Source organism: Pan troglodytes, chromosome 3 (genome assembly GCF_028858775.2).
Source record: "Pan troglodytes isolate AG18354 chromosome 3, NHGRI_mPanTro3-v2.0_pri, whole genome shotgun sequence".
Lineage (NCBI taxonomy): Eukaryota > Metazoa > Chordata > Mammalia > Primates > Hominidae > Pan > Pan troglodytes.
The window spans coordinates 147484906-147508172 of NC_072401.2; the positions used below are offsets into that span (position 1 = coordinate 147484906).

The window sequence follows — 23267 nt, forward strand, 5'->3', positions numbered from 1 at the left end:
AATCTTTCTGGAATATAAATCATTCCACCATAGAGACACATGCATGCAAATGTTCATTGCAGCATTATTCACAATAGCAAAGACCTAGAATCAACCTAAAATGCCAATCAATGACAGGTTGTAAAAAGAAAATGGGGTACATATACATCATGAAATACTATGCAGTCACAAAAAAGAACAAGATCATATCTTTTGCAGAAACATTGATGGAGCTGGTGGCCATTATCCTTAGCAAACTAATGCAGGAACAGAAAACTAAATACCGCATGCTCTCATTTATACGTGAGAGTTAAATGATGAGAACACATGGACACAAAGAAGGAAACAACATGGCCAGGCGCAGTGGCTCATGCCTGTAATCCCAGCACTTTGGGAGATCGAGGTGGGCAAATCACGAGGTGAAGAGATTGAGATCATCCGGGCCAACATGGTGAAACCCTGTCTCTACTAAAAATAAAAAAATTAGCTGGGCTTGGAGGTGCGTGCCTGTAGTCCTAGCTAGTCAGGAGGCTGAGGCAGGAGAATCACTTGAACCTGGAAAGCGGAGGTTGCAGTGAGCCCAGATCACACCACTGCACTCCAGCCTGGTGACAGAGTGAGACTCCGTCTCAAAAAAGGAATGGAACAACAGACACTGGGGTCTACTGGATGGTGGAGGGTGGGAGGAGGGAGAGGAGCAGAACAAAATTGCTCTCGGGTATTAGACTTAATACCTGGGTGATGAAGTAATCTGTACAACAAACCCCTGTTACACGAGTTTATCTAAATAACAAACCTTCACATGTACCCCCAAACCTAAAATGAAAGTTTTAAAAAAAGATGAATGGAAATCCCTGTAAGTCCACAGGCTTCATGTGATTTATAAATCCATAAATTTGTAACTTGTTTCTTCTACTTGCTTTCCTTAGGATGTCATTGACAAACAGTTCTGCCTGTCGTCTTCTCTGCTGGGCTGGTACCCAAGAGACTACAGATATCAAAGGTAAGTGCAAATATCAAAGTACAGATATCAAAGGTAAGTTTCTGGGCCCAGCCCTTTTGCCAGGGTTGCTGTGTTTCTTTCAGATTCTTTTTTTTCTCTCACTTTACTGAGATATGATTGACAAATAAAAATTGTAGGCCGGGCACTGTGGCTCACACCTGTAATCTCAGTACTTCAGGAGGCCAAGGTGGGCGGATCACTTGAGGTCACGAGTTCAAGACCAGCCTGGCCAACATGGTGAAACCCATCTCTACCAAAAATACGAAAACAATATTAGCTGGGTGTGGTGGCACATGCCTGTAATCCCAGCTACTTGGAAGGATGAGGCAGGAGAATTGCTTGAACCCGGGAGGCAGAGGTTGCAGTGAGCCGAGGTGGTGCCATTACACTCCAGCCTGGGTGACAGAGCAGGACTTGGTCTGAAAAAACAAAACGAAACCAACCAACCAACCAAACAAACAAAAACAGACCTACTCTCTTAGCAATTTTTTTTTTTTTTTTTTTTTTTTTGAGAAAGGGTCTCACTCTGTCACCCAGGCTGGAGTGCAGTGGTGCGATCTTGGCTCACTGCAACCTTTGCCTCCTGGGTTCAAGTGATTTTCGTGCCTCAGCCTCCCAAGTAGCTGGGATTACAGGCACCTGCCACCGTGCCCAACTAATTTTTGTGTTTTTAGAAGAGATGGGATTTCACCATGTTGGCCAGGCTGGTCTCAAACTCCTGACCTTGTGATCTGCCCAACTTGGCCTCCCGGAGTTCTGGGATTACAAGTGTAAGCCACCATGCCTGGCTCTCTTAGCAAATTTTAAGTATACATTTTAATTAACCATAGTTACCATACTGTACATAAGGTCTCCATACATATTCATCTTATAACTGAAAGTTTGTACTCTTTGACCAAAAATTCCCCATTTATCTTACCTCACACCTCCAGGTAACCACTGTTCTACTATGCTTCTATAACTTTGACTTTTTAGATTACACATATGAGTGAAATTATGCAGTTTTTGTCTTTCTGTGGCTGAGTAATTTCACTTAGCATAAAGTCCTCCAGGTGCATCCATGTTGTCACATAAACCAAGATGTCCTTCTCTTTAAGGCTGAATAATTTTCCATTGTATTATATACCACATTCTCTTTATCCATTCATTATTGATGGACACGTAAGTTGTTTCTAGATCTTGACTCTTGTGAATAATGCTGTAATGAACATGGGAGTGCAGGTAGCTCTTCGAGGTCGTGATTTTATTTCCTTTGGATATGTATCAGTAGGATTGTTGGATCATATAGTAATTCTATTTTTAATTTTTTTCAGGAACCTCCCAATTAACATTCCCATCAACAGTGGATAAGGGTTTCCCTTTCACACATCTTTGATAACACTTATTTTTTAACTTTTTGATAATAGCCATTCTAACAGGTAGAAGTAATACCTGGTTGTGGTTTTGATTTGCATTTCCCTGAAATTAGTGAGGTTGAGAACCTTGTTATATACTTGTTGGCCATGTGTATGTGTTATTTGGAAAAATGTCTCTTCAAGTCATTTTCCATTTTTAAATCAGTTTTTTTTCTGCTATTTAGTTATATGGGTTTGTACACCAAAAGTATCTGAGACAGGTCTCAATCAATTTAGAAAGTCTATTTTGCCAAGGTGAAGGACACATCTGTGAACAGCCTCTGGAAGTCCTGACAACATATGCCCAAGGTTAGGGTAGAGCTTGGTTTTATACATGTTAGGGAGACATGAGACATCAATCAATACATGTAAGATGTACATTGGTTCAATCCAGAAAGGCAGGACAACTCAAAGCATGTGCTACCAGGTCAGAGGCAGATTTAAAGATTTTCTGATTAGCAACTGGTTGAAAGGGATTTTATCTAAAGACCTGGAGTAGAACAGAAAGGAATGTCTGGGTTTTGATAAAGGGATGTGGAGACCAAGGTTTTATGATACAAATGAAGCCTACAGGTAGGTTTCAGAGAGAATAGACTGTGTTTCTTATCAGATTTAAAGAGTCTGTTCTATCAGTCTTAAGGTCTCTCTGTTGATGTTTGTGAGGCATGTCTGACCCCCACTTCCCATCATGCCCTGAACTAGTTTTTCAGGATAATTTGAAATGCCCTTGGCCAAGGGGAAGCTCCACCAGTCAGTTGGGGGAGCTTAGAATTTTATTTTTGGTTTACAAGTTCATTATATATTTTGGATATTAACTCCTTGTCAGGCCTCTGAGCCCAAGCCAAGCCATTGCATCCCCTGTGACTTGCACATATACGCCCAGATGGCCTGAAGTAACTGAAGAATCACAAAAGAAGTGAATATGCCCTGCCCCACCTTAACTGATGACATTCCACCACAAAAGAAGTGTAAATGGCCGGTCCTTGCCTTAACTGATGACATTACCTTGTGAAAGTCCTTTTCCTGGCTCATCCTCGCTCAAATAGCACCCCCATTGAGCACCTTGCAACCCCCACTCCTGCCCGCCAGAGAACAAACCCCCTTTGACTGTAATTTTCCTTTACCCACCCAAATCCTATAAAATGGCCCCACCCTTATCTCCCTTCGCTGACTCTCTTTTCAGACTCAGCCCACCTGCACCCAGGTGATTAAAAGCTTTATTGCTCACACAAAGCCTGTTTGGTGGTCTCTTCACACAGACGCGCAAGAAATTTGGTGCCGTGACTTGGATCAGGGACCTCCCTTGGGAGATCAATCCCCTGTCCTCCTGCTCTTTGCTCTGTGAGAAAGATCCACCTACGACCTCAGGTCCTCAGACCGACCAGCCCAAGAAACATATCACCAATTTCAAATCCAGTAAGCGGCCTCTTTTTACTGTCTTCTCCAACCTCCCTCACTATCCGTCAACCTCTTTCTCCTTTCAATCTTGGCGCCACACTGCAGTCTCTCCCTTCTCTTAATTTCAATTCCTTTCATTTTCTGGTAGAGACAAAGGAGACACGTTTTATCCGTGGACCCAAAACTCTGGTGCCGATCACGGACTGGGAAGGCAGCCTTCCCTTGGTGTTTAATCATTGCAGGGATGCCTCTCTGATTATTTACCCACGTTTCAAGGGTGTCAGACCACGCAGGGAAGCCTGCCTTGGTCCTTCACCCTTAGTGGCAAGTCCCACTTTTCTGGGGAAGGGGCAAGTACCCCAACACCTTCTCTCCTTGTCTCTACCCCTTCTCTGCTTTTCTGGGGAAAGGGCAAGTACCCCAACCCCTTCTCTCCTTGTCTCTACCCCTTCTCTGCTTTTCTGGGGGAGGGGCAAGTACCCCTCAACCCCTTCTCCTTCACCCTTAGCGGCAAGTCCCGCTTTTCTGGGGGAGGGGCAAGTACCCCTCAACACCTTCTCCTTCACCCTTGGTGGCAAGTCCCGCTTTTCTATGGTGCAAAAACCCCCAATCCCTTATTTCTGCACCCCGACCTCTTATCTCTGTGCCCCAATCCCTTATTTCCATGCCCCAACCTCTTATCTCTGTGCCCCAATCCCTTATTTCCATGCCCCAACCTCTTATCTCTATGCCCCAATCCCTTATTTCCGCACCCCAACCTCTTATCTCTGTGCCCCAATCCCTTATTTCCACACCCCAACCTCTTATCTCTGTGCCCCAATCCCTTATTTCCATGCCCTGACCCCCCTCCCTGCTTTTCTGGAGGGTAAGAACCCCCAAACCCCTTCCCTCCGTGTCTCTACACTCTCTTTTCTCTAGGTTTGCCTCCTTCACTATGGGCAACCTTCCACCCTCCATTCCTCCTTCTTCTCCCTTAGCCTGTGTTCTTAAGAACTTAAAACCTCTTCAACTCTCACCTGACCTAAAATCTAAGTGTCTTATTTTCTTCTGCAATGCCGTTTGACCCCAATACAAACTCAACAGTAGTTCCAAATAGCCAGAAAATGGCACTTTCAATTTTTCCATCCTACAAGATCTGAATAATTCTTGTCGTAAAATAGGCAAATGGTCTGAGGTGCCTGACATCCAGGCATTATTTTACACATCAGTCCCTTCCTAGTCTCTGTGCCCAGTGCAACTCATCCCAAATCTTCCTTCCTTCCCTCCCGCCTGTCCCCTCAGTCCCAACCCCAAGCGTCGCTGAGTCTTTCTAATCTTCCTTTTCTACAGACCCATCTGACCTCTCCCCTCCTCGCCAGGCCAAGCTAGGTCCCAATTCTTCCTCAGCCTCCACTCCTCCACCCTGTAATCTTTTTATCGCCTCCCCTCCTCACACCTGGTCCAGCTTACGGTTTAATTCCATGACTAGCCCTCCCCCACCTGCCCAGCAATTTACTCTTAAAAAGGTGGCTGGAGCCAAAGGCATAGTCGAGGTTAATGCTCCTTTTTCTTTACCCCAAATCAGAAGCGTTTAGGCTCTTTTTCATCAGATATAAAAACCCAGCCCAGTTCATGGCTCGTTCAGCAGCAACCCTGAGACGCTTTACAGCCCTAGACCCTAAAAGGTCAAAAGGCCATCTTATTCTCAATATACATTTTATTACCCAATCTGCTCCCAACATTAAACTCCAAAAATTAGAATCTGGCCCTCAAACCCCGCAACAGGACTTAATTAACCTCACCTTCAAGGTGTACAATAATAAAAAAGTTGCAATTCCTTGCCTCCACTGTGAGACAAACCCCAGCCACATCTCCAGCACACAAGAACTTCCAAACGCCTAAACCGAAGTGCCCAGGCGTTCCTCCAGAACCTCCTCCCCCAGGAGCTTGCTACAAGTGCCAGAAATCTGACCACCAGGCCAAGGAATGCCTGCAGCCCAGGATTCCTCCTAAGCCATGTCCCATCTGTGCGGGACCCCACTGGAAATTGGACTGTTCAACTCACCTGGCAGCCGCTCCCAGAGCCCCTGGAACTCTGGCCCAAGGCTCTCTGACTGACTCCTTGGCTTAGCGGCTGAAGACTGATGCTGCCCGATCGCCTCAGAAGCCCCCTAGACCATCACAGATGCCGAGCTTCGGGTAACTCTCACAGTGGAAGGTAAGTCCGTCCCCTTCTTAATCAATACGGAGGCTACCCACTCCACATTACCTTCTTTTCAAGGGCCTGTTTCCCTTGCCTCCATAACTGTTGTAGTTATTGACGGCCAGGCTTCTAAACCTCTTAAAACTCCCCAACTCTGGTGCCAACTTGGACAACACTCTTTTATGCACTCTTTTTTAGTTATCCCCACCTGCCCAGTTCCATTATTAGGCCGAGATATTTTAACCAAATTATCTGCTTCCCTGACTATTCCTGGACTACAGCTGCATCTCATTGCTGCCCTTCTCCCCAACCCAAAGCCTCCTTTGCGTCTTCCTCTCGTATCCCCCCACCTTAACCCACAAGTATAGGACATCTCTGCTCCTTCCCTGGCAACCGATCACATGCCCATTACCATCCCATTAAAACCTAATCACCCATACCCCACTCAACGCCAATATTCCATCCCACAGCGCACTTTAAAAGGATTAAAGCCTGTTATCACTCGCCTGCTACAGCATGGGCTTCTAAAACCTATAAACTCTCCTTACCATTCCTCCATTTTACCTGTCCTAAAACCAGACAAGGCTTACAAGTTAGTTCAGAATCTGCACCTTATCAACCAAATTGTTTTGCCTATCCACCCCGTGATGCCAAACCCATATACTCTCCTATCCTCAATACCTCCCTCTACTACCCATTATTCTGTTCTGGATCTCAAACATGCTTTCTTTACTATTCCTTTGCACCCTTCATCCCAGCCTCTCTTTGCCTTCACTTAGACTGACCCTGACACCCATTAGGCTCAGCAAATTACCTGGGCTGTACTGCCGCAAGGCTTCACAGACAGCCCCCATTACTTCAGTCAAGCCCAAATTTCATCCTCATCTGTTAGTCATACTCCTATTCACCGTTCTCAACTACTCATACATGCCCTGCTCTTGTTTACACTGCCGGTTTACACTGTTTCTCCAAGCCATCACAGCTGATATCTCCTGGTGCTATCCCCAAACTGCCACTCTAAACTCTTGAAGTAAATAAATAATCTTTGCTGGCAGAACTATGCTGAATCTCCTTAGGCACTCTCTAATCAGATGTCCCAGGTCCTCCCAATTCTTAGACCTTTTATACCTGTTTTTCTCCTCTTATTCCATATAGTTTCTCAATTCATCCAAAACCGTATCCAGGCCATCACCAATCATTCTATACGACAAATGTTTCTTCTAACAGCCCCACAATATCACCCCTTACCACAAGACCTCCCTTCAGCTTAATCTCTCCCACTCTAGGTTCCCATGCCGCCCCTAATCCCGCTTGAAGCAGCCCTGAGAAACATCGCCCATTCTCTCTCCATACCAGCCCCCAAAATTTTCGCCACCCCAACACTTCAACACTATTTTGTTTTATTTTTCTTATTAATATAAGAAGGCAGGAATGTCAGGCCTCTGAGCCCAAGCCAAGCCATCACATCCCCTGTGACTTGCACATATATGCCCAGATGGCCTGAAGTAACTGAAGAATCACAAAAGAAGTGAATATGCCCTGCCCCACCTTAACTGATGACATTCCACCACAAAAGAAGTGTAAATGGCCGGTCCTTGCCTTAACTGATGACATTACCTTGTGAAAGTCCTTTTCCTGGCTCATCCTGGCTCAAAAAGCACCCCCACTGAGCACCTTGCGACCCCCACTCCTGCCCGCCAGAGAACAAACCCCCTTTGACTGTAATTTTCCTTTACCTACCCAAATCCTATAAAATGGCCCCACCCTTATCTCCCTTCGCTGACTCTCTTTTCGGACTCAGCCCACCTGTACCCAGGTGATTAAAAGCTTTATTGCTCACACAAAACCTGTTTGGTGGTCTCTTCACACGGACGCGCATGAAACTCCTTATCTGAGATGTGGTTTGCAAATATTTCCCCTTATCCTGTCAGTTTTCTTTTCATTTCGTTGATAGTTTCCTTTCCTGTGTAGAAAGTTTTTGTTTGATGTAGTTCCATTTGTTTATTTTTGCTTTAGTAAACTTTGCTATTGATGTTATATCTAAAATTCACTACCAAGACCAATGTCAGAAAGCTTTCTCCCTATGTTGTCTAGGAGTTTCTTGTTTTCAGGTCTTATGTTTAACTCTTTAATCTATTTTGAGTTGATTTTTGTGTATAGTGTAAGATAGGAGTACAATTTCTTTCTTTTATATGTCGATATCCAGTTTTCTCAGCCTAATTATAGACGAGACTACTGTGGGAGCCATAGGCTCTTGGCTCTCTAAAGCTTTGGTAAAAATCACTGATGTGAGGCAGATTGATTAATAAAAGAAAAGGCATAAAAATTTATTTAACATGCATCCACGGGAGCCTTCAGAATAAAAGCCCAACTTCCCAATGAGTTACAGAAACGTGTATATTATCCTGAGGCCACAGTAAAGAATGCAGACTCAGAGCATGTCCAGAAACAGGTAAATCAGGCTTAGTGGCAAGGCAGGTTTAGAGAGAGAGAAATGAGGAGTCTTGGCTGGCAAAGATGGCTTTTTTATGTAGATGAAGCCTCCCTCAGAGAGAATAGATGGTAAATGTTTCTTTTCAGATTTTTAAAGGTGTCAGTTCATCTGCCAGTATTGGAGGAAAAAGTTTTTAATAAATAAACAATAAAGGTGTCAGACTCTCAACCTCTCCTGGATCTGGCAGAAGGCATAGAAATGGGAGGGGGCATGGCTTCATTAACGAAGATTCTCTACAGATGCAAATTTCCCCCACTTAGAATAGCTTCACAAGGCCACTTCTGTCTGCTGGCCAAGTAGCAGCCATTTAAAAATATGTCAAAGAAATATATTTTTGGATAAAATATTTTAATTTCCTTCACTATTCTTTCCCTATTGTGTATTCTTGGTGCTTTTGTTGAAGATTAGCTAACTGTATATGCGTGGGTTTATTTCTGGGTTCTCTATTGTTTTTCATTGGTCTGTGTGTCTGTTTTTATGCCAGTGCCATGCTCCTTTGATTGCTACAGTTTTCTAATATAATTTGAAATTAGGACAAATGTTTTTTCTTGCTGCTTTCAAAATTCTCTGTCTTTGATTTTTGAAAGTTTTGTTACTGGTGGCAAATCCATACAGGTCCGCAGCAATCGCAATTCTTGCCTCCTCAGAAGAAAGAATTTGACTGAAGGGCATAAGCAGAAGGAGAGACCAAGGCAAGTTTCAGAGCAGGAGTGAAAGTTTATTGAAGAGCTTTAGAGCAGGAATGAGAGAAGGTAAAGCACACTTGGAAGAGGGTGAAGCAGGTGACTTGAGAGATTACCTTGGAAGAGGCTAAAGCAGGCAACTTGAGAGATCAAGTGCGCAGTTTGACCTTTGGCTTGGGGTTCACACGTTAGCGTGCTTCCAAGGCCTTGCATCCCTTCTCCCCTGTTTCTTCCCTTGGGTGGGCTGTCTGCACTTGCAGTGGCCTGCTAACACTTGAGAGGAGAGCATGCACAGTGTGTTTACTGGAGTTGTATACATGCTCATTTGAGGCATTCTTCCCTTACCAGTCAAATGTCTCTAGAAGGCCATATACTAGTTAAATTCCACAATTTTGCCTCTTAATGTGCAAGCTTGAGCCCATTCATCAAACTCCTGAGATCTTATCAGGATGCTGCTGATCACCAGTTTCAGGTGTTTCTATTTATTGGGAGACTGCCTTTCCCTGGCATTGCCTGTGACCAATTATTATTTTAAAGAGACAGTTAACAATCACCTGACCATAACCTGATGGTTGCCTGACATTCCTGGTCTGTATGTGTGGCGAGATTGGAAGCTAGGCCGTCTCCTGCCCTGCTTATGCCTGACTAGCTACCTACTGTAACATTTTCCCCCTCAAGAGTCCAGTACCCCAATTCTTTGGGGAAAATGAATGAAGGTCAGTCTTCTGTAACTGATTCCTGCTGACAGGGAGGGGTGGTAGTGATTGTTCTGCAGGTCTTGGCCTCTTACTAGCTGTCATGGCAGAGCTGATTCCATGAGTTGGTGAAAGCCGTATCCAACCATGTCCAAGAGAGACAGGGACAGGATTTTGCCTCTGTCGTGTCCCAGTGATGAGCAGTCTAGGGGTCCTTTGTAGATGAGTGGCTCTTGAATATTGAGAGGACAGTATCCCTCACTGATGATCATCTGGAGCTTGATGGCCTGAAGGTGAGAGGAAACAAATAGGATTATTAGAATTAGAAGAATGCCAAGCCAAAATAAGGGGGTGATGATAGCTCCAAAAAATTCTGAGACTGCCATTATGCTCAGGTAGCTGGTGGCTATAGTTATGCCTGCTAAGACTTGGGTGCATGGGGTTGCTAGCTGATTCCAATATGTGCCCAGAATTAGAATATTGATCCAGATTTTTACATTACCCATCCGTCTTGTTTCTTCTGAGCTGCAGCCAGAGATCACTGGTTGGTTCACAGGAATAAGCAGGGTTAGTCTAAATTGCAGACAAAAACTCAAAAACTCATGAGACTAGAATCTAATAATAGGTGTACCATAGTTTTTGAAACAGAATTTTTTTCTCTCCGGTCCTCAGTTTTATTAAAGACAAATCATGATAGAACTGACTTGTTCACAATATAAGCTTTAGTCTTATTATACTTGGCGTGGTTATTTGCATAAAGCACTGTGAGAATAATTATGTACCATATAGACTCCTTTTAAAATTGGCTTTAATGAAACTGTGTTCCATAAGGAATTTCAGATAAGACTTTTTTAAAGCCTTAGGTTGGCACCATCAAATACCTGTATGACATGGTAAATTTCTCTCCTCTTGTGGTCTCAAGATAACTTGGGGCTTCTAGACCTGTTATAAAGTGATATTCTTTACTCACCACAGGCCAGGAACCCCATACAGGGACTGTGTAGCCAAGGTATGAGGGCAGTTTTCCGAAGGAGCTTTTATTGGCTTCATAATTCCATTTTGATTCCTTAAAGAAAAGCATGCCATTCCAGTCAAAGCCTTGGTAAAATAACCAGTTTCTCCAATTGTGTCCTGTTACAAAAGAAAACAGATTCTTTTTTTTTTTTGGGACAGAGTCTCGCTCTGTCGCCCAGCCTGGAGTGCAGTGGCGCAATCTTGGCTCACTGCAAGTTCCGCCTCCTCAGTTCATGCCATTCTTCTGCCTCAGCCTCCCCAGTAGCTGGGACTACAAGGTGCCTGCCACCATGCCCGGCTAATTTTTTTTTTTTTTTTTGAGACAGAGTTTCCCTCTTGTCGCCCAGGCTAGAGTGCAGTGGTGGGATCTTGGCTCACTGCAACCTCCACCTCCCAGGTTCAAGCGATTCTCCTGCCTCAGCCTCTCGAGTAGCTGGGATTACAGGTGCCCACGACCACGCCCGGCTAATTTATTTTTGGATTTTTAATAGAGACAGGGTTTCACCATATTGGGCAGGCTGCTCTTGAACTCCTGACCTCAGGTGATCCGGCCCACCTCGGCCTCCCAAAGTGCTGGGCCACCAGGCATGAACCAATTTTTTTTATTTTTTAGTAGAGACGGAGTTTCACTGTGTTAGCCAGGATGGTCTCGATCTCCTGACTTCATGATCCACCCGCCTCGGCCTCCCAAAGTGTTGGGATTACAGGCATGAGCCACCGCGCCCGGCCCATACAAGATACTTTTTTATATAAAATCTCTTCTTTATAACCTTCCGTGCCTTTAGAACCTTTGAATTCAACAAAAATCATTTTCCTTCCATTAGAAAGTTAAGATTTGTACTGCATGTTGCTTTGCAAGTTCTGTAAAGGGCGAACAAATGAGAAGGTTATTTACATACTGTACTGGAGAAGTTATCCCACCCCAAGAGATTGCTCAGTTAGATTTTTGCTAGTGCTTGTCCAAATAAGTGTGGGCTATTTCTATACCACTGGGTAGGACTGTCCAAGATGAAGTTATTGGTTAAAGATTTAGGTAGCTTTCCTAGGAGAAATAGAGCTATTAGAAAGATGAATTCAGAGGTCAGGTAAATATTAAGCATGCACCCATCATGGAAAATATATTTTTGCCCTAAAGAGGTGTTGGGTATTTAGACATCACCAGGGACTGGTCCCTTAAGTAATATAAAGGGATGTGAATTTTTTCTTTTGGAGGGAGGGGGTGCCATTTCCCCCATTACCTGACAGGATTTGGAGGAAGGTTGCTCAGAGAAGGAGATTAGCACAGAGTAGGCAGCTCCTGAACCCAAAAGGGAAATTTATAAGTTTACTTGCCACCTCCAGAGTTGCCCTCAACTTTGTCCTGTTGATGACAGTGTCTGATTTGGAAGCCAGTCAGAGCAGACAGCCCCTTCAGCTCAAGGCCATCAGGAGTTGGGATTCTGTCCCAGGGGTGGTTTGGCCCTTGAAGCAGTCTCATTTCCAGTGGCCGACTTTCTGGCAGAAGGGGCAAGCCATGGACATAGCTTTTATCCCACTGGGGCAGTGCCTTCCAGTGCCCTGGCTTCCTGCACCAATGGTAGTTACCTGGAGAAGTGTCCTTAGGGCAACCTGGAGGGGGCTAGTGGGCTCGCAGAGCAGCCAATAGTTGAGCTCACCTCCTTTCCCTTTGTTTCTCCTTTTCCTTAGCCCTGTCCTCCTTATTCTGCTCTTAGTTATGAAAGACTGAAGAGGTTAATCTGAGGACCTCCTGCACAGTGGCACTAGGTTCCAAGGCTGACTTTTGTAATTTCCTCCCCTTTCATTTTTAAGCCAAATAGTATTACAAAGGAAAAGTAGTTTCTTGTTTTAAGGTTTGGGGAGATCTTTCCGTTTGGGGAGATACATCCAAGGGGCATGTCCTGTGGTATCGAGACAAGATTACCTGTCTGTGAAGAGAGGACAGAGGAGAAAAAAGTAAAAACGAGGTGTTACTTTCCTGTTATCCTATATGGGGCATCCCCTATTCATCCTTAGGGTTCCAGAATGAACTGGTCTTACCATGTACCCTTCACCTTGGTCCCATCTCATCACAATTATGCACTTGAGAACAGAGGAGATACTGAAGTGAACAGTGGGCTCCTTGTTTATCCTTGGGGTTCCAGAATGAACCAGTCTTACCATATACCCCTAACCTTGCCTTCATCACTTTTCTAATGGTAATCTGTTAGTCTGGGACCAAGCTTTGTCTCTGTCCTCTGGGTCTATTGTGCCTACGGCCTTGGGCTGGCCTATATATATCCTTGTCTCCATGAACTCATAGTGACTCTCACTTGGAGCATTTTAGCAACAAAATCATTATCTTTTCTCAGATTCCCATTTTCCATGTTTTTTAAGTAAAAAGAGGCCTGCTTTTCAGCTAACTGCCTCAAGGGGGCTGGACTTCCCTTCCTTTGAATATGACCTTGAAGTTCTTGATGCATGTTGAGAAGGGCATGGAAGTGATTAGAGAAATGGAGGCTACAGGAAGAAGTGGGAGGATGTGAGAAGAATACTCATGGGAAGCCTTCATATGCTCACTAAAACAGCAACCCTTGGATTCTAGAGGGAAAGGTTTATTTGCCCTCTTGACGTAAAGTAGTAACCTCCAGAGAACTTGGGGCTTGGAGTAAGAACTCACAAATGGCAAAGGAAGAACTTTGCCTCCTTCCCGAGGGGTTCTAACTCAAAAAAAAGCAAGTATGTGGGGCTTTTAAAGGGCCACAGAGTGAGGCCCTATGCAGGTGAAAAAACTGCTTCCAAAGCCACTGAAAAACTTACCCCTAGAGCATAACAGGAACAAAAAGCATATGGCAAGTCATAAGTTGCTGGCAGAGCCAGGGTTCCAATTAATGTCTGTCCCCACAATGTGCCAAGAGACAGGGAAAGGGTTGGAAGTCATCCAAGTTGGTAGGGTAAAAACAAGTATAAATCTCAGGGGATACCTGCAAGGAAGCCCATGTCTTTGTTGCCATGCAAATGCAGCAAGAGCTGCAGGAACATGAATTACAGGGAGTATGTGTTTAAGAAGTCATGTGGCATGCAAAAGTGAAAACAAAGAGGTGGACTTGCCCCTGAGGCAGACAGTCTGGCAGGTGTGCAAGGCCATTTCAGAAAACACACAAAGAAAACAGGAGAATAGGCAGCATCAGTTTTTTGGGGAAACAGGTAATTTTAGTTGAAAAAGCAGAAGAAACCCCAAGCATTGCATGGGTTTAGGCTTTAGTCCTACCATTCTCATGAGCTCCCTATTTAGGAGGGCCATTAGTGTCTCAGTTCTACTTGATGTGGGCCCGAAGGTCTTTCCCACCCCTACAAGCCACCTGCCAGGGTGAGCTGAGAGATCAGCCAGGAGGAGCAGAGCCACTTGCAGCTGAGAGGAATCATTCTGGGGGTTGGTTAGTAAGCAGGAGAGTTAAAGGGGCGAAGAAAACCATGCACAGAGGTTGAATGCCTCCAGCTGAAGAAGGCAAGATGTAGAAGTCTCTTACCACAAGGGAACATATCTGAGTCATGCAACACCAAAATATGTTAGCAGGGGAACGTACCTGAGTCACAGCACCAAAGTATGTTAACAGCAGAATGTATTTGAGTCATGGCACCAAAGTATGTTACCAGCAGCGAATCCATACAGATCTGCAGCAGTCTCAACTCTTGCCTTCTCAAAAGAAAGAATTCAACTCAGGGGTTTAAGGCAGAAGGAGAAACAGAGGCAAGTTTTAGAGGAGTAGTGAAAGTTTGTTAAAAAGCTTTAGAGCAGGAATGAAAAGAGGTAAAGTACACTTGGAAGAGGGCCAACAGGTGACTTGAAAGATCTGATGTGCAGCTTGACATTTTGACTTGGGGTTTTATATGTTGGCCTGCTTCTGGGGTATTGTGTTCCTTCTCTCCTGATTCTTCCCTTAGGGTGGGCTGTCTGCATGTGCAGTGGCCTGCTAATGCTTGGGAGGGGAGCATGCACAGTGTGTGTACTGGATTGTACACATGCTCACTTGAGGCATCCTTCCCTTACCAGTCAAATGTCCCTAGAAGGTCATATACCAGTTAAACTCTGCCATTTTGCCTCTTAATGTGCACACTTGAGCCCACTTACCCATCTCCTGAAATCTTATCAGGAAGCTGCTGATTACCAGTTTCAGGTGTTTTGGTTTATTGAGAGACTGTCTTTCCCTGGCATTGGTTGCAGCCAATTATTATTTTAGAGAGACAGTTAAGCCTGTCTCTCTGATGGTTGCCTGACATTCCTGGTGTGTATGTGTGGTGGGGGGTGTGGGGTGGGGGTAGGGAGCCCTCTCCCGTTCTGCTCTTGTCTGACTAGCTACCTACTGTGACAGTTTGATTTAATGTGTCATGGTTGAAGAAAGCAAAGATCACTTGGTGACCATCCAGAGGCAAAACTTATCTGAGGAATTTAGAAGTAATTAGATTTTCCTATTATCTAAAGCTGGCATCTGGTACCAGTCTTCTTTCCCCCGAATTTATAAGTAACTAGAATTTTTATACATCTCCAGAATGCATGCATATCAAAACTCATTGTGCAACCCTTGCTGACATCGAGGCACCAAAATGTCTACAAATGTAATCATTTATTATAACCTACATGGCTAATATGGTCCAAATTGCCCTTAAAGCTTCTGCTTTAAGGTCCATAAATACCCCTAAGGAAAAATTCACCACAATGCACTCAGTCCTCTTTTGTTGAGGTGCCCCACTGCACTCTTCTCCAGTGTTCTAATAAAACTACTTTTCAAACCTATACTGTTGTTGGTAAATTATTCTTACTACCCTGCTACCTGCAAGCTGACCACTTTCCATTGCTGGGGCTCTAACAGCTCGCCTAACAATGGAAAAGTCACCTTTGGGTTGAATCTGTTTGGGAATTTTTTATCTTCATGTACCTGGCTGTCCGTATCTCTCTCCAGGTTTGGGGAGTTTTTGTTCTTTAAATAAGTTTTCCACTTCTTTCTCCCTTCTGGTACTTTCTTTCTCTTTTCCTTCTGGTACTACCATAGTCTGTATATTAGTTATCTTGATAGTGTTCCACAAATCCCATAGCCTTTCCTCATTTCTTTTCATTCATTTTTTTCTTCTTTCTCCTCTGATTGGGTAGTTTCAAATGATCTGCTTTGAGTACATAGATTCTTTCTTTTGCTTGATCAAGTTAGCTGTTGATGCTCTCCGTTGCATTTTTTATTTCATTTATTGCATTATTCAGCTCCAGAATTTTTTAAAATAAATTTTATTGTGCTTGCTTAAGGTAAAGAAACACCTTGTTTTATTGCATTTTGCTCTATTGTGCTTCACAGATAATTGCCTTTTTCTCACAAATTGAAAGTGTGTGGCAACCTTGCATCAAGCAAATCTATTGCTGCCATTTTTCCAACAGTATGTATTCACTTCTTGTCTCTGTGTCACATTTTGATAATTCTCACAATATTTTAAAATTTTCATTATTATTGTGTCTGTTATGGTAATCTGCAATTAGTGATGTTTGATGTTATTATTGTAATTGTTTTGAGACACCACAAACCACACTCATATAGAACAGCAAACTTAATTGATAAACTTTGACTGCTTTGCCAACCAGCCATTTCCCCATTTCTCTCCTCCCCTTGGGCCCCCCACCTCCCTAAGACACAACAATATTGAAATTAGGCCAATTAATAACCCTACAATGGCCTCTAATGGTTTGAGTGAAAGGAAGAATCACATATTTCTTACTTTAAATTAAAAGCTAGAACGGTTTAGCTTAGTAAGGAGGGCATATTGAAAGCCAAGACAGATGAAAAGCTCAGCTTCTTGCACCAAACATTTAGCCAAGTTGTGAATACAAAGAAAAAGTTCTTGAAGGAAATTAATGGTGCTACTCCAGTGAACGCACAAATGATAAGAAAGCAAAACAGCCTTATTGCTAATATGGAGAAAGTTTTAGTTGTCTGAATAAAAGATCAAAGCAGCCACAACATTTTCTTAAGCCAAAGCCTAATCCAGAGAAAGGCCCCAACTCTCTTCAATTCTAGGAAGAATGAGAGAGTCAAAGAAGGTGCAGAAGAAAAATTTGAAGCTAGCAGTTGTTGTTGGTTCATATAAAGAAAGAAGCAATCTCCATTACATAAAAGTGCAAGGTGAAGCAGCAAGTGCTGAGGTAGAAGCTGCAACAAGCTATCCAGAAGACATAGCTAAGGTAATTAATGAAGGTGGCTGTACTAAACAATATATTTTCCATGTAGACAAAACAGTCTTCTGTTGGAAGAAGATGCCATCTAGAACTTTCATAGCTAGAGAGAAGAAATCAAAGCTTGGCTTCAAAACTTCAAAGGATAGGCTGACTCTCTTGTTAGGGGCTAATGCAGCTGGTGACTTTAAGTTGAAGCCAAAGCTATTTACTATTTTGAAAGTCCTAGGGCCCATAAGAATTATGCTAAATCCAGTCTACCTGTGCTGTATCAATGGGACAACAAAGCCCGAATGACAGCACATCTGTTTATGGCATGACTTCCTGAATATTTAAGCCCACTATTGAGACTTACCACTTGGAAAAAAAGATTCCTTTCAAAATATTACTGCCGACTGACAATGCACCTGGTCACTCAAGAACTCTGACGGAGATGTACAAGGAGTTTAATGTTGGTTCCATGCCTGCTAACACAACATCCATTCTGTAGCCTATGGATTAGGGAGTAATTTCGACTTTCAAGTTTTATTATTGAAGAAATATGTTTCATAAGGCTATGGCCACCATAGATAATGATTCCTTTAATGAATCTGAGCAAAGTAAGTTGAAATCTTATGGAAAGGATTTTCCAGTCTAGATGCCATTAAGAATATTTGTCATTAATAGAAGGAGTTCAAAATATGAAAATTAACGGGAGTTTGGAAGAAGTTGATTCCATCCCCTGTGGATGAGTCTGAGGGGTTTAAGACTTCAGTGGAGTAAGTATGTGTAAGATGGGATAGAAGTAGCAAGAGAACTAGAATTAGAGGTGGAGCCTAAGGATGTAACTGAATTGCTGCAATCTCATAATACAACTTTAATAGGTGAGGAGTTCTTCTTATGGATGAGCGAAGAAACTGATTCCTTGAAATGGAATCTACTCCTGGTGAAGATGCCATGAACATTGTTTTAATGACAACAAAGCATTTACAATATTACATAAACTGAACTGATAGAGCAGCAAGAGGGTTTGAGATGATTGATTCCAACTTTGAAAGTATTTTTAAATTAAGGTATGCCCATTTTATTTTTTTTAATTTTATTGTTTTTATTTTTGAGATGGAGTCTCACTCTGTTGCCCAGGCTGGAGTGCAGTGGTGCAATCTCGGCTCACTGCAAACTCCGCCTCCTGGGTTCAAATGATTCTCCTGGCTCAGCCTTCCGAGTAGCTGGGATTATAGGCACCTGCCACCATGCCTGGCCAATTTTTGTATTTTTAGTAGAGACGGAGTTTCACTATGTTGGCTAGGCTGGTCTTGAACTCCTGACCTCACATAATCTGCCCACCTTGGCCTCCCAAAGTGCTGGGATTACAGGCGTGATCTACTGCACCTGGCTCATTTTATTTTTAGACATAATGCTATTGCACACCTAATAGACTACAGCATAGGGTAAACATAACTTCTATGTGCACTAGGAAACAAAAAGTTCATGTGACCCACTTTACGGTGATGTTTTCTTTATTGAAATGGACTGGAACTGAACCCACACTGTCTCTAAAGTACGCTTGTAAACAATACGATGCTATAGAGTACATATATAGTAAAGAGGTTACCATAATGAAGCAAATTAAATATCCATCATCTCACATAATTACCCTTTTTTATGGCAAGAGCAGCTAAAATCTACTCATTGATTAATAGCATGAATCAAGGATCTAGTACAGTTTTATTACCTACAATCCTCACGTGTTCATTAGATCTCTAGACTTGTTCTTCCTACATATCTGCCACTATATATCTTCTGACCTACATATTCCGTTTGTTTTTTGTTTCTGTTTGTTGAATTTCTCATTTGGTTCATGTGCTGTTTTTCCGATTTCATTAAGTTGTCTGTGTTCTCTTCGTGGCTCACTGTGCTTTTTCATAACAATTATTTTAAATTTGTCAGGAAATTTGTAGAGCTCCATTTTGGGGGGTTGGTAACTGGAAAAATACAGTGTTTCTTGGGTGGGTGGTGACATGTTTCCTTGATTTTTCTTATTGCTCAAAGTCTTGAGTTACTGGCTTTGCCTTTGGAGATATAGTCATATCCTCCAGTCTTCACTGACTGGCTTCAGGGGAAAAACACATTCACCAGTCAGCTCAGCTGGGTATTTGATGGCTCTCTCAGGCCTTTTCTATGGATGTGCCCATTCCACCCCTCTTGCTCCCTCTTTGGAGGGAATTCTTAAGATTGTATGGCTTCTGTCAATCCTGCAGAGCCAGACCAGATGCCGAGAGGCTCTTGTTTGTCTTCCCTAGAGCAGCGCCCTAAAATGCTCACATCTGTGTGCTGTCTCCCAGTCTCATGGATTTGGGTGGGCTGTCTGCACATGCCATCTGCAGAGGCTTGCACTTGCTGTCTCCAGGGACACATATGGAGAACAGGCTACAGGGGAAGGGGTAGTGATGCATGTGGGGCATTGGGTGTACCCATGGGCCAGTTGGGGTGGTCTGCAGGTGAGGCATCCCAAGCAGCTCATGGGTGGGTTTCTGATGGACTCCCTGAAGCAGTAATTGGGATCCATGGCCCTCTGTTGAGTTCTGAGCCCTGGTGGCTGTGAGTCTTTGCCTCTCTTCCCTGTTTGCAGCCTCCCTCACCACTCAGCTCTGATAATCACCTCAGTATTTTCTGTGGGGTGAGAAACAAGTGGGCCTCTTGGGCAGTGTCTCGCACAGCTAGAGGAGCCAGGCACTCACTCACTATTCTCTCACTTCTTCCCGTGGGAAGAATCGTGGGCTGAGGAGCTCTCTCTTGGCACTGAGTTGTGCTACCTTGCAGGAGAGGTGTCACGGGTAAAGGGAAACTGTTCTTCTTACCCTCTTCAATGCATCTATTCTTGGAGTTTTTACCCCACTAATGTGCTGGAATTTCTCCACTGGCCACCCAGGCTCCCACTATAGTACTGTCATCTACGGGTGGTTGTCAAAATCAATCCGTCCATGGGGAATTGATGGTAGAAAACTCCTATTCTGCCATTTTACTGACATCACTCTCCTCTGCTTTTAGATTCTTGATGGTAGCCCCAATGGCTTCCATTTGCCTACTAAAGGGATGGTGGTCTTTAGCAGGAAAATGACCATGTTCCACGCTGGAACAGTTGCTCTTAAAAATGACAGCTCTTCCAAAGCAAACATTTTTGTCTTTCATATTAGTCCCAGAATGTAACTTCCCAGAATGTAACTTCCACCAGAGCTTGGAGCTCTGGGTGATATAATCTGAGCTTTACTGAGTACACCAAGGAACAAAGAAGATAAACCAAAACTGTGAACTATCAACTAGTAAACTATATTTACTAATCTATAGCCACCTCCACCCTGTTACAGTTAAATTAGGTTAACACTAATTGTTATAGATAACCCCCCCAAATTATCTATTATCTATTATCAAAATTGTCTATTAATTAGGGGGTTGATAGATAAACTTCCAAATTCCAGTTGCTTAACTCAATAAAAATTTTTTTTCTTTATCCAAAGGCAAAGTTGGCTGTTCTGCAGGTAGACCTTTCTCGTGGTGACCTGGGACACAGACTTCCTTCCTCTTGGGCTTCCACCAATACCCGAAGCCCTAGAGCCCTTTGTCTCCATCTGGCAGGTGGGGGTGAAGGGGAGGGGAGACACACGTGCTCTTTCTCCACTTCAGCCTGGAAGTGACTTGCATCACTTATGCTCACATTCCAATGTGATGCCAGAGAGCTCAGAAATGGATTCCTTGGCTGGGCAGCCACTTCCTAGCAACAACTGCACACTATGGAAGGGAACAGCTGGCCATTCTGCCACACACTGATTTTGAGAAGAGAACACAATAGATTATTTTCCATATAATTTCCGTCTCTCAGGGTTGAATCTTTGAAGGTTTAACAAGACTAATGATTGTAATATCAAATTAGGATTTGTAGCAATTTATAAAATATTCAGGTAATGCCCATTTGTGGTGGGATGTGTCTATGTGTGTGGTGGGGGCTGCACATAGTGGAAAAAGTTATCCTGCAGCCTTATTGGGTTTTCCTAAAAAATGGAGATAAAGGTTTTTGATTGCCTTGGATGATCACTATTCTGTTAGCTTTCCTAGTAAAATTTGACTTTATGAGCATAGTACATCTGAGGAGGGTTTTATGTGTTCCTCTGTGGTTTGTTGAAGCAAGAGGAGAGGACAGCTGACCGTGTGTGCTATTGTTAAAATCAGGAGACTTTCTTTCTTCCCTTTGCAGTAAAGAACATAAAATTGAAACACACTACGTAGCTTAAAGACAAGTCTGAGCCTGTGTTTGGGAAATTAAACAGCCTGAACATGTCATTCATAGTAAGTTAAGGTGACAGCACATCTGATCTGAGTAGCACAAAGTACAATTCTATTACATTCATATTGTTTTTTGTGCCCTTCAGAATTCTGATTAACTTTGCTAATCACCTGTGGCCTGCTAGACCTGCTGAGCAGTCCTGAAGTTGGGTGGGTGGGGGCATTTGAGGGGCGGAAACATGAGTAGCGAAAACAATAATCTGCTACTCTACAGCAGGTATTACTTTGCATTCCTATCTCCTCTCCAGTTATTATAGTAAAGCACTGGGAGGATGAAAGGTAGAAATGGCATCAGTGAATATACTCATAATGACTGCTTATCAATTTACCCATATTGCCTTTTTCATTCTTTGCAAGTGGTCATTTTCATATAACTGATGTTGCCTCTCTTCATTAAGAGGTAACAATACATCAAAGCAGAACTATTTAATTTACCCAAATGATAATTTCTCCTTGTGCTTCTTTTCCATTTCCATGTCAAATTTTGGATTATCAACATTAATTTTGCTTGAAGCCAAGGATCAAATTGTCAGTAGAGGCCAATTATATAAATTTGCTTGTCACTAGTGGACTTTGGTCAACTGGTTGTTCCTTTGTAACATCCATTCATAAATAGAAAAATTGCATGTGCTGTTCTTAAGTGTGATTCATGATCATCATAGGAGAAAAGTTCTCAAATTCCTTTTCACATCTGCCTTTCAAAGAGTTCAGTTGCGTTTCTGCCTACATTAAAGTGCTTTTCCTTTTGCATTAATATTAATTTTCTTTCCAAGGGTTTGATTTGGTTGTAGCTTTTCTGACCTGATTCCCTTCTATATCATATGCTCAGCTCTTATATTCAAAGTAGAACAAAGCAATGGCTAATAAAAATCCAATATTATAAAGCTGCAATACAACAAAATTTTAATTCAACTTTCTCTCCATTGTACTATGCTAATACAGATTCTAATATGTTTTATTAAACTTCTGTCCAGCAGAAGCAACTTTATGAAGAGCATGTAGAATGCAAACCATGATACAGCTGGGCCAACACTCACTGGCTTTCCCTTTCCTTTCTCTGTCCTAAGCTCCATATCTGTGCCCCACATCTGTACTGCTCTAGGGAGAGCCCAGCTGAACCTTGCAAAAGAGTGCACTGGTCTCTTTTATTCTTGCTGTTCCAGGAGATGTAACATGCACTACGAGGAGGTGTTATGTGGTATGACCACAGTAAAGTCCAGATATGAAAACGTGTGAGATATCCTTGGGATATTTCCTAAACACAGACAGCAAACTTCAAGTCTCCAAATCAGCTACCTGGAAATGCTTTTATGGGATATGACATTTAACAAGGACGGCAGTGCCTAGGAAAATATTGACAAGAACCAAGTAATATTCTAAGAGGGCAAAATGCGTATGAGTTGCAATGTAATTTCAAGAGTATTTGTGCCCATTTTTAACATCCTTTCTCACCTACTCTTTCAATCCCACTTTTATTCTTCTGTAAAGCCTTTCCAAGACTTGAAAGACTTCAAAAAGCAGTAAGAAGTCACTGGACTACCCCATAAGTCATGTCTTGCCAACACAATCTATTCTCCACAGAGGGACATCTTAATGCATAAACAGAATAATCTCACTTCTGTTTCCTGTTGCACTTACAACAATATCCTAATTTTTTACCATGGCCTGGAAGGTCTTGCACAAATGTGACCTTGCCTATCTTTCCAGTCTCATTTCACACCTTCTCCCACCTTTGCTCATCCTGTTCCAGTTATATTGTATTCGTTCAGCAACTTGAAACGGCTAAGCTATTTCCCACCTCAGGACCTTTACACGTGCTGTAATCTTTGCTGGAACACAATTATCCCAGTTCTGCTGAGCTGTATCCTTCAGGTCCTTCAATTCTGAACTTAAATGTCACCTCTTCAGAGAGGCC

At 43.0% G+C, this 23267-nt stretch overlaps 1 protein-coding gene across 2 annotated transcripts in view; it reads left to right on the plus strand.

The window, feature by feature from the left end:
- The window catches only part of C4H4orf51 (chromosome 4 C4orf51 homolog), a 95810-nt gene that overhangs the window by 14114 nt on the left and 58429 nt on the right, over nucleotides 1-23267 (plus strand). For both annotated transcript variants that reach the window (XM_054683419.2, XM_054683420.2), the window contains exon 2: nucleotides 909-982. In XM_054683419.2, coding sequence (XP_054539394.1) covers nucleotides 909-982 — 74 coding nt within the window. The remainder of the gene's footprint in view (nucleotides 1-908; nucleotides 983-23267) is intronic.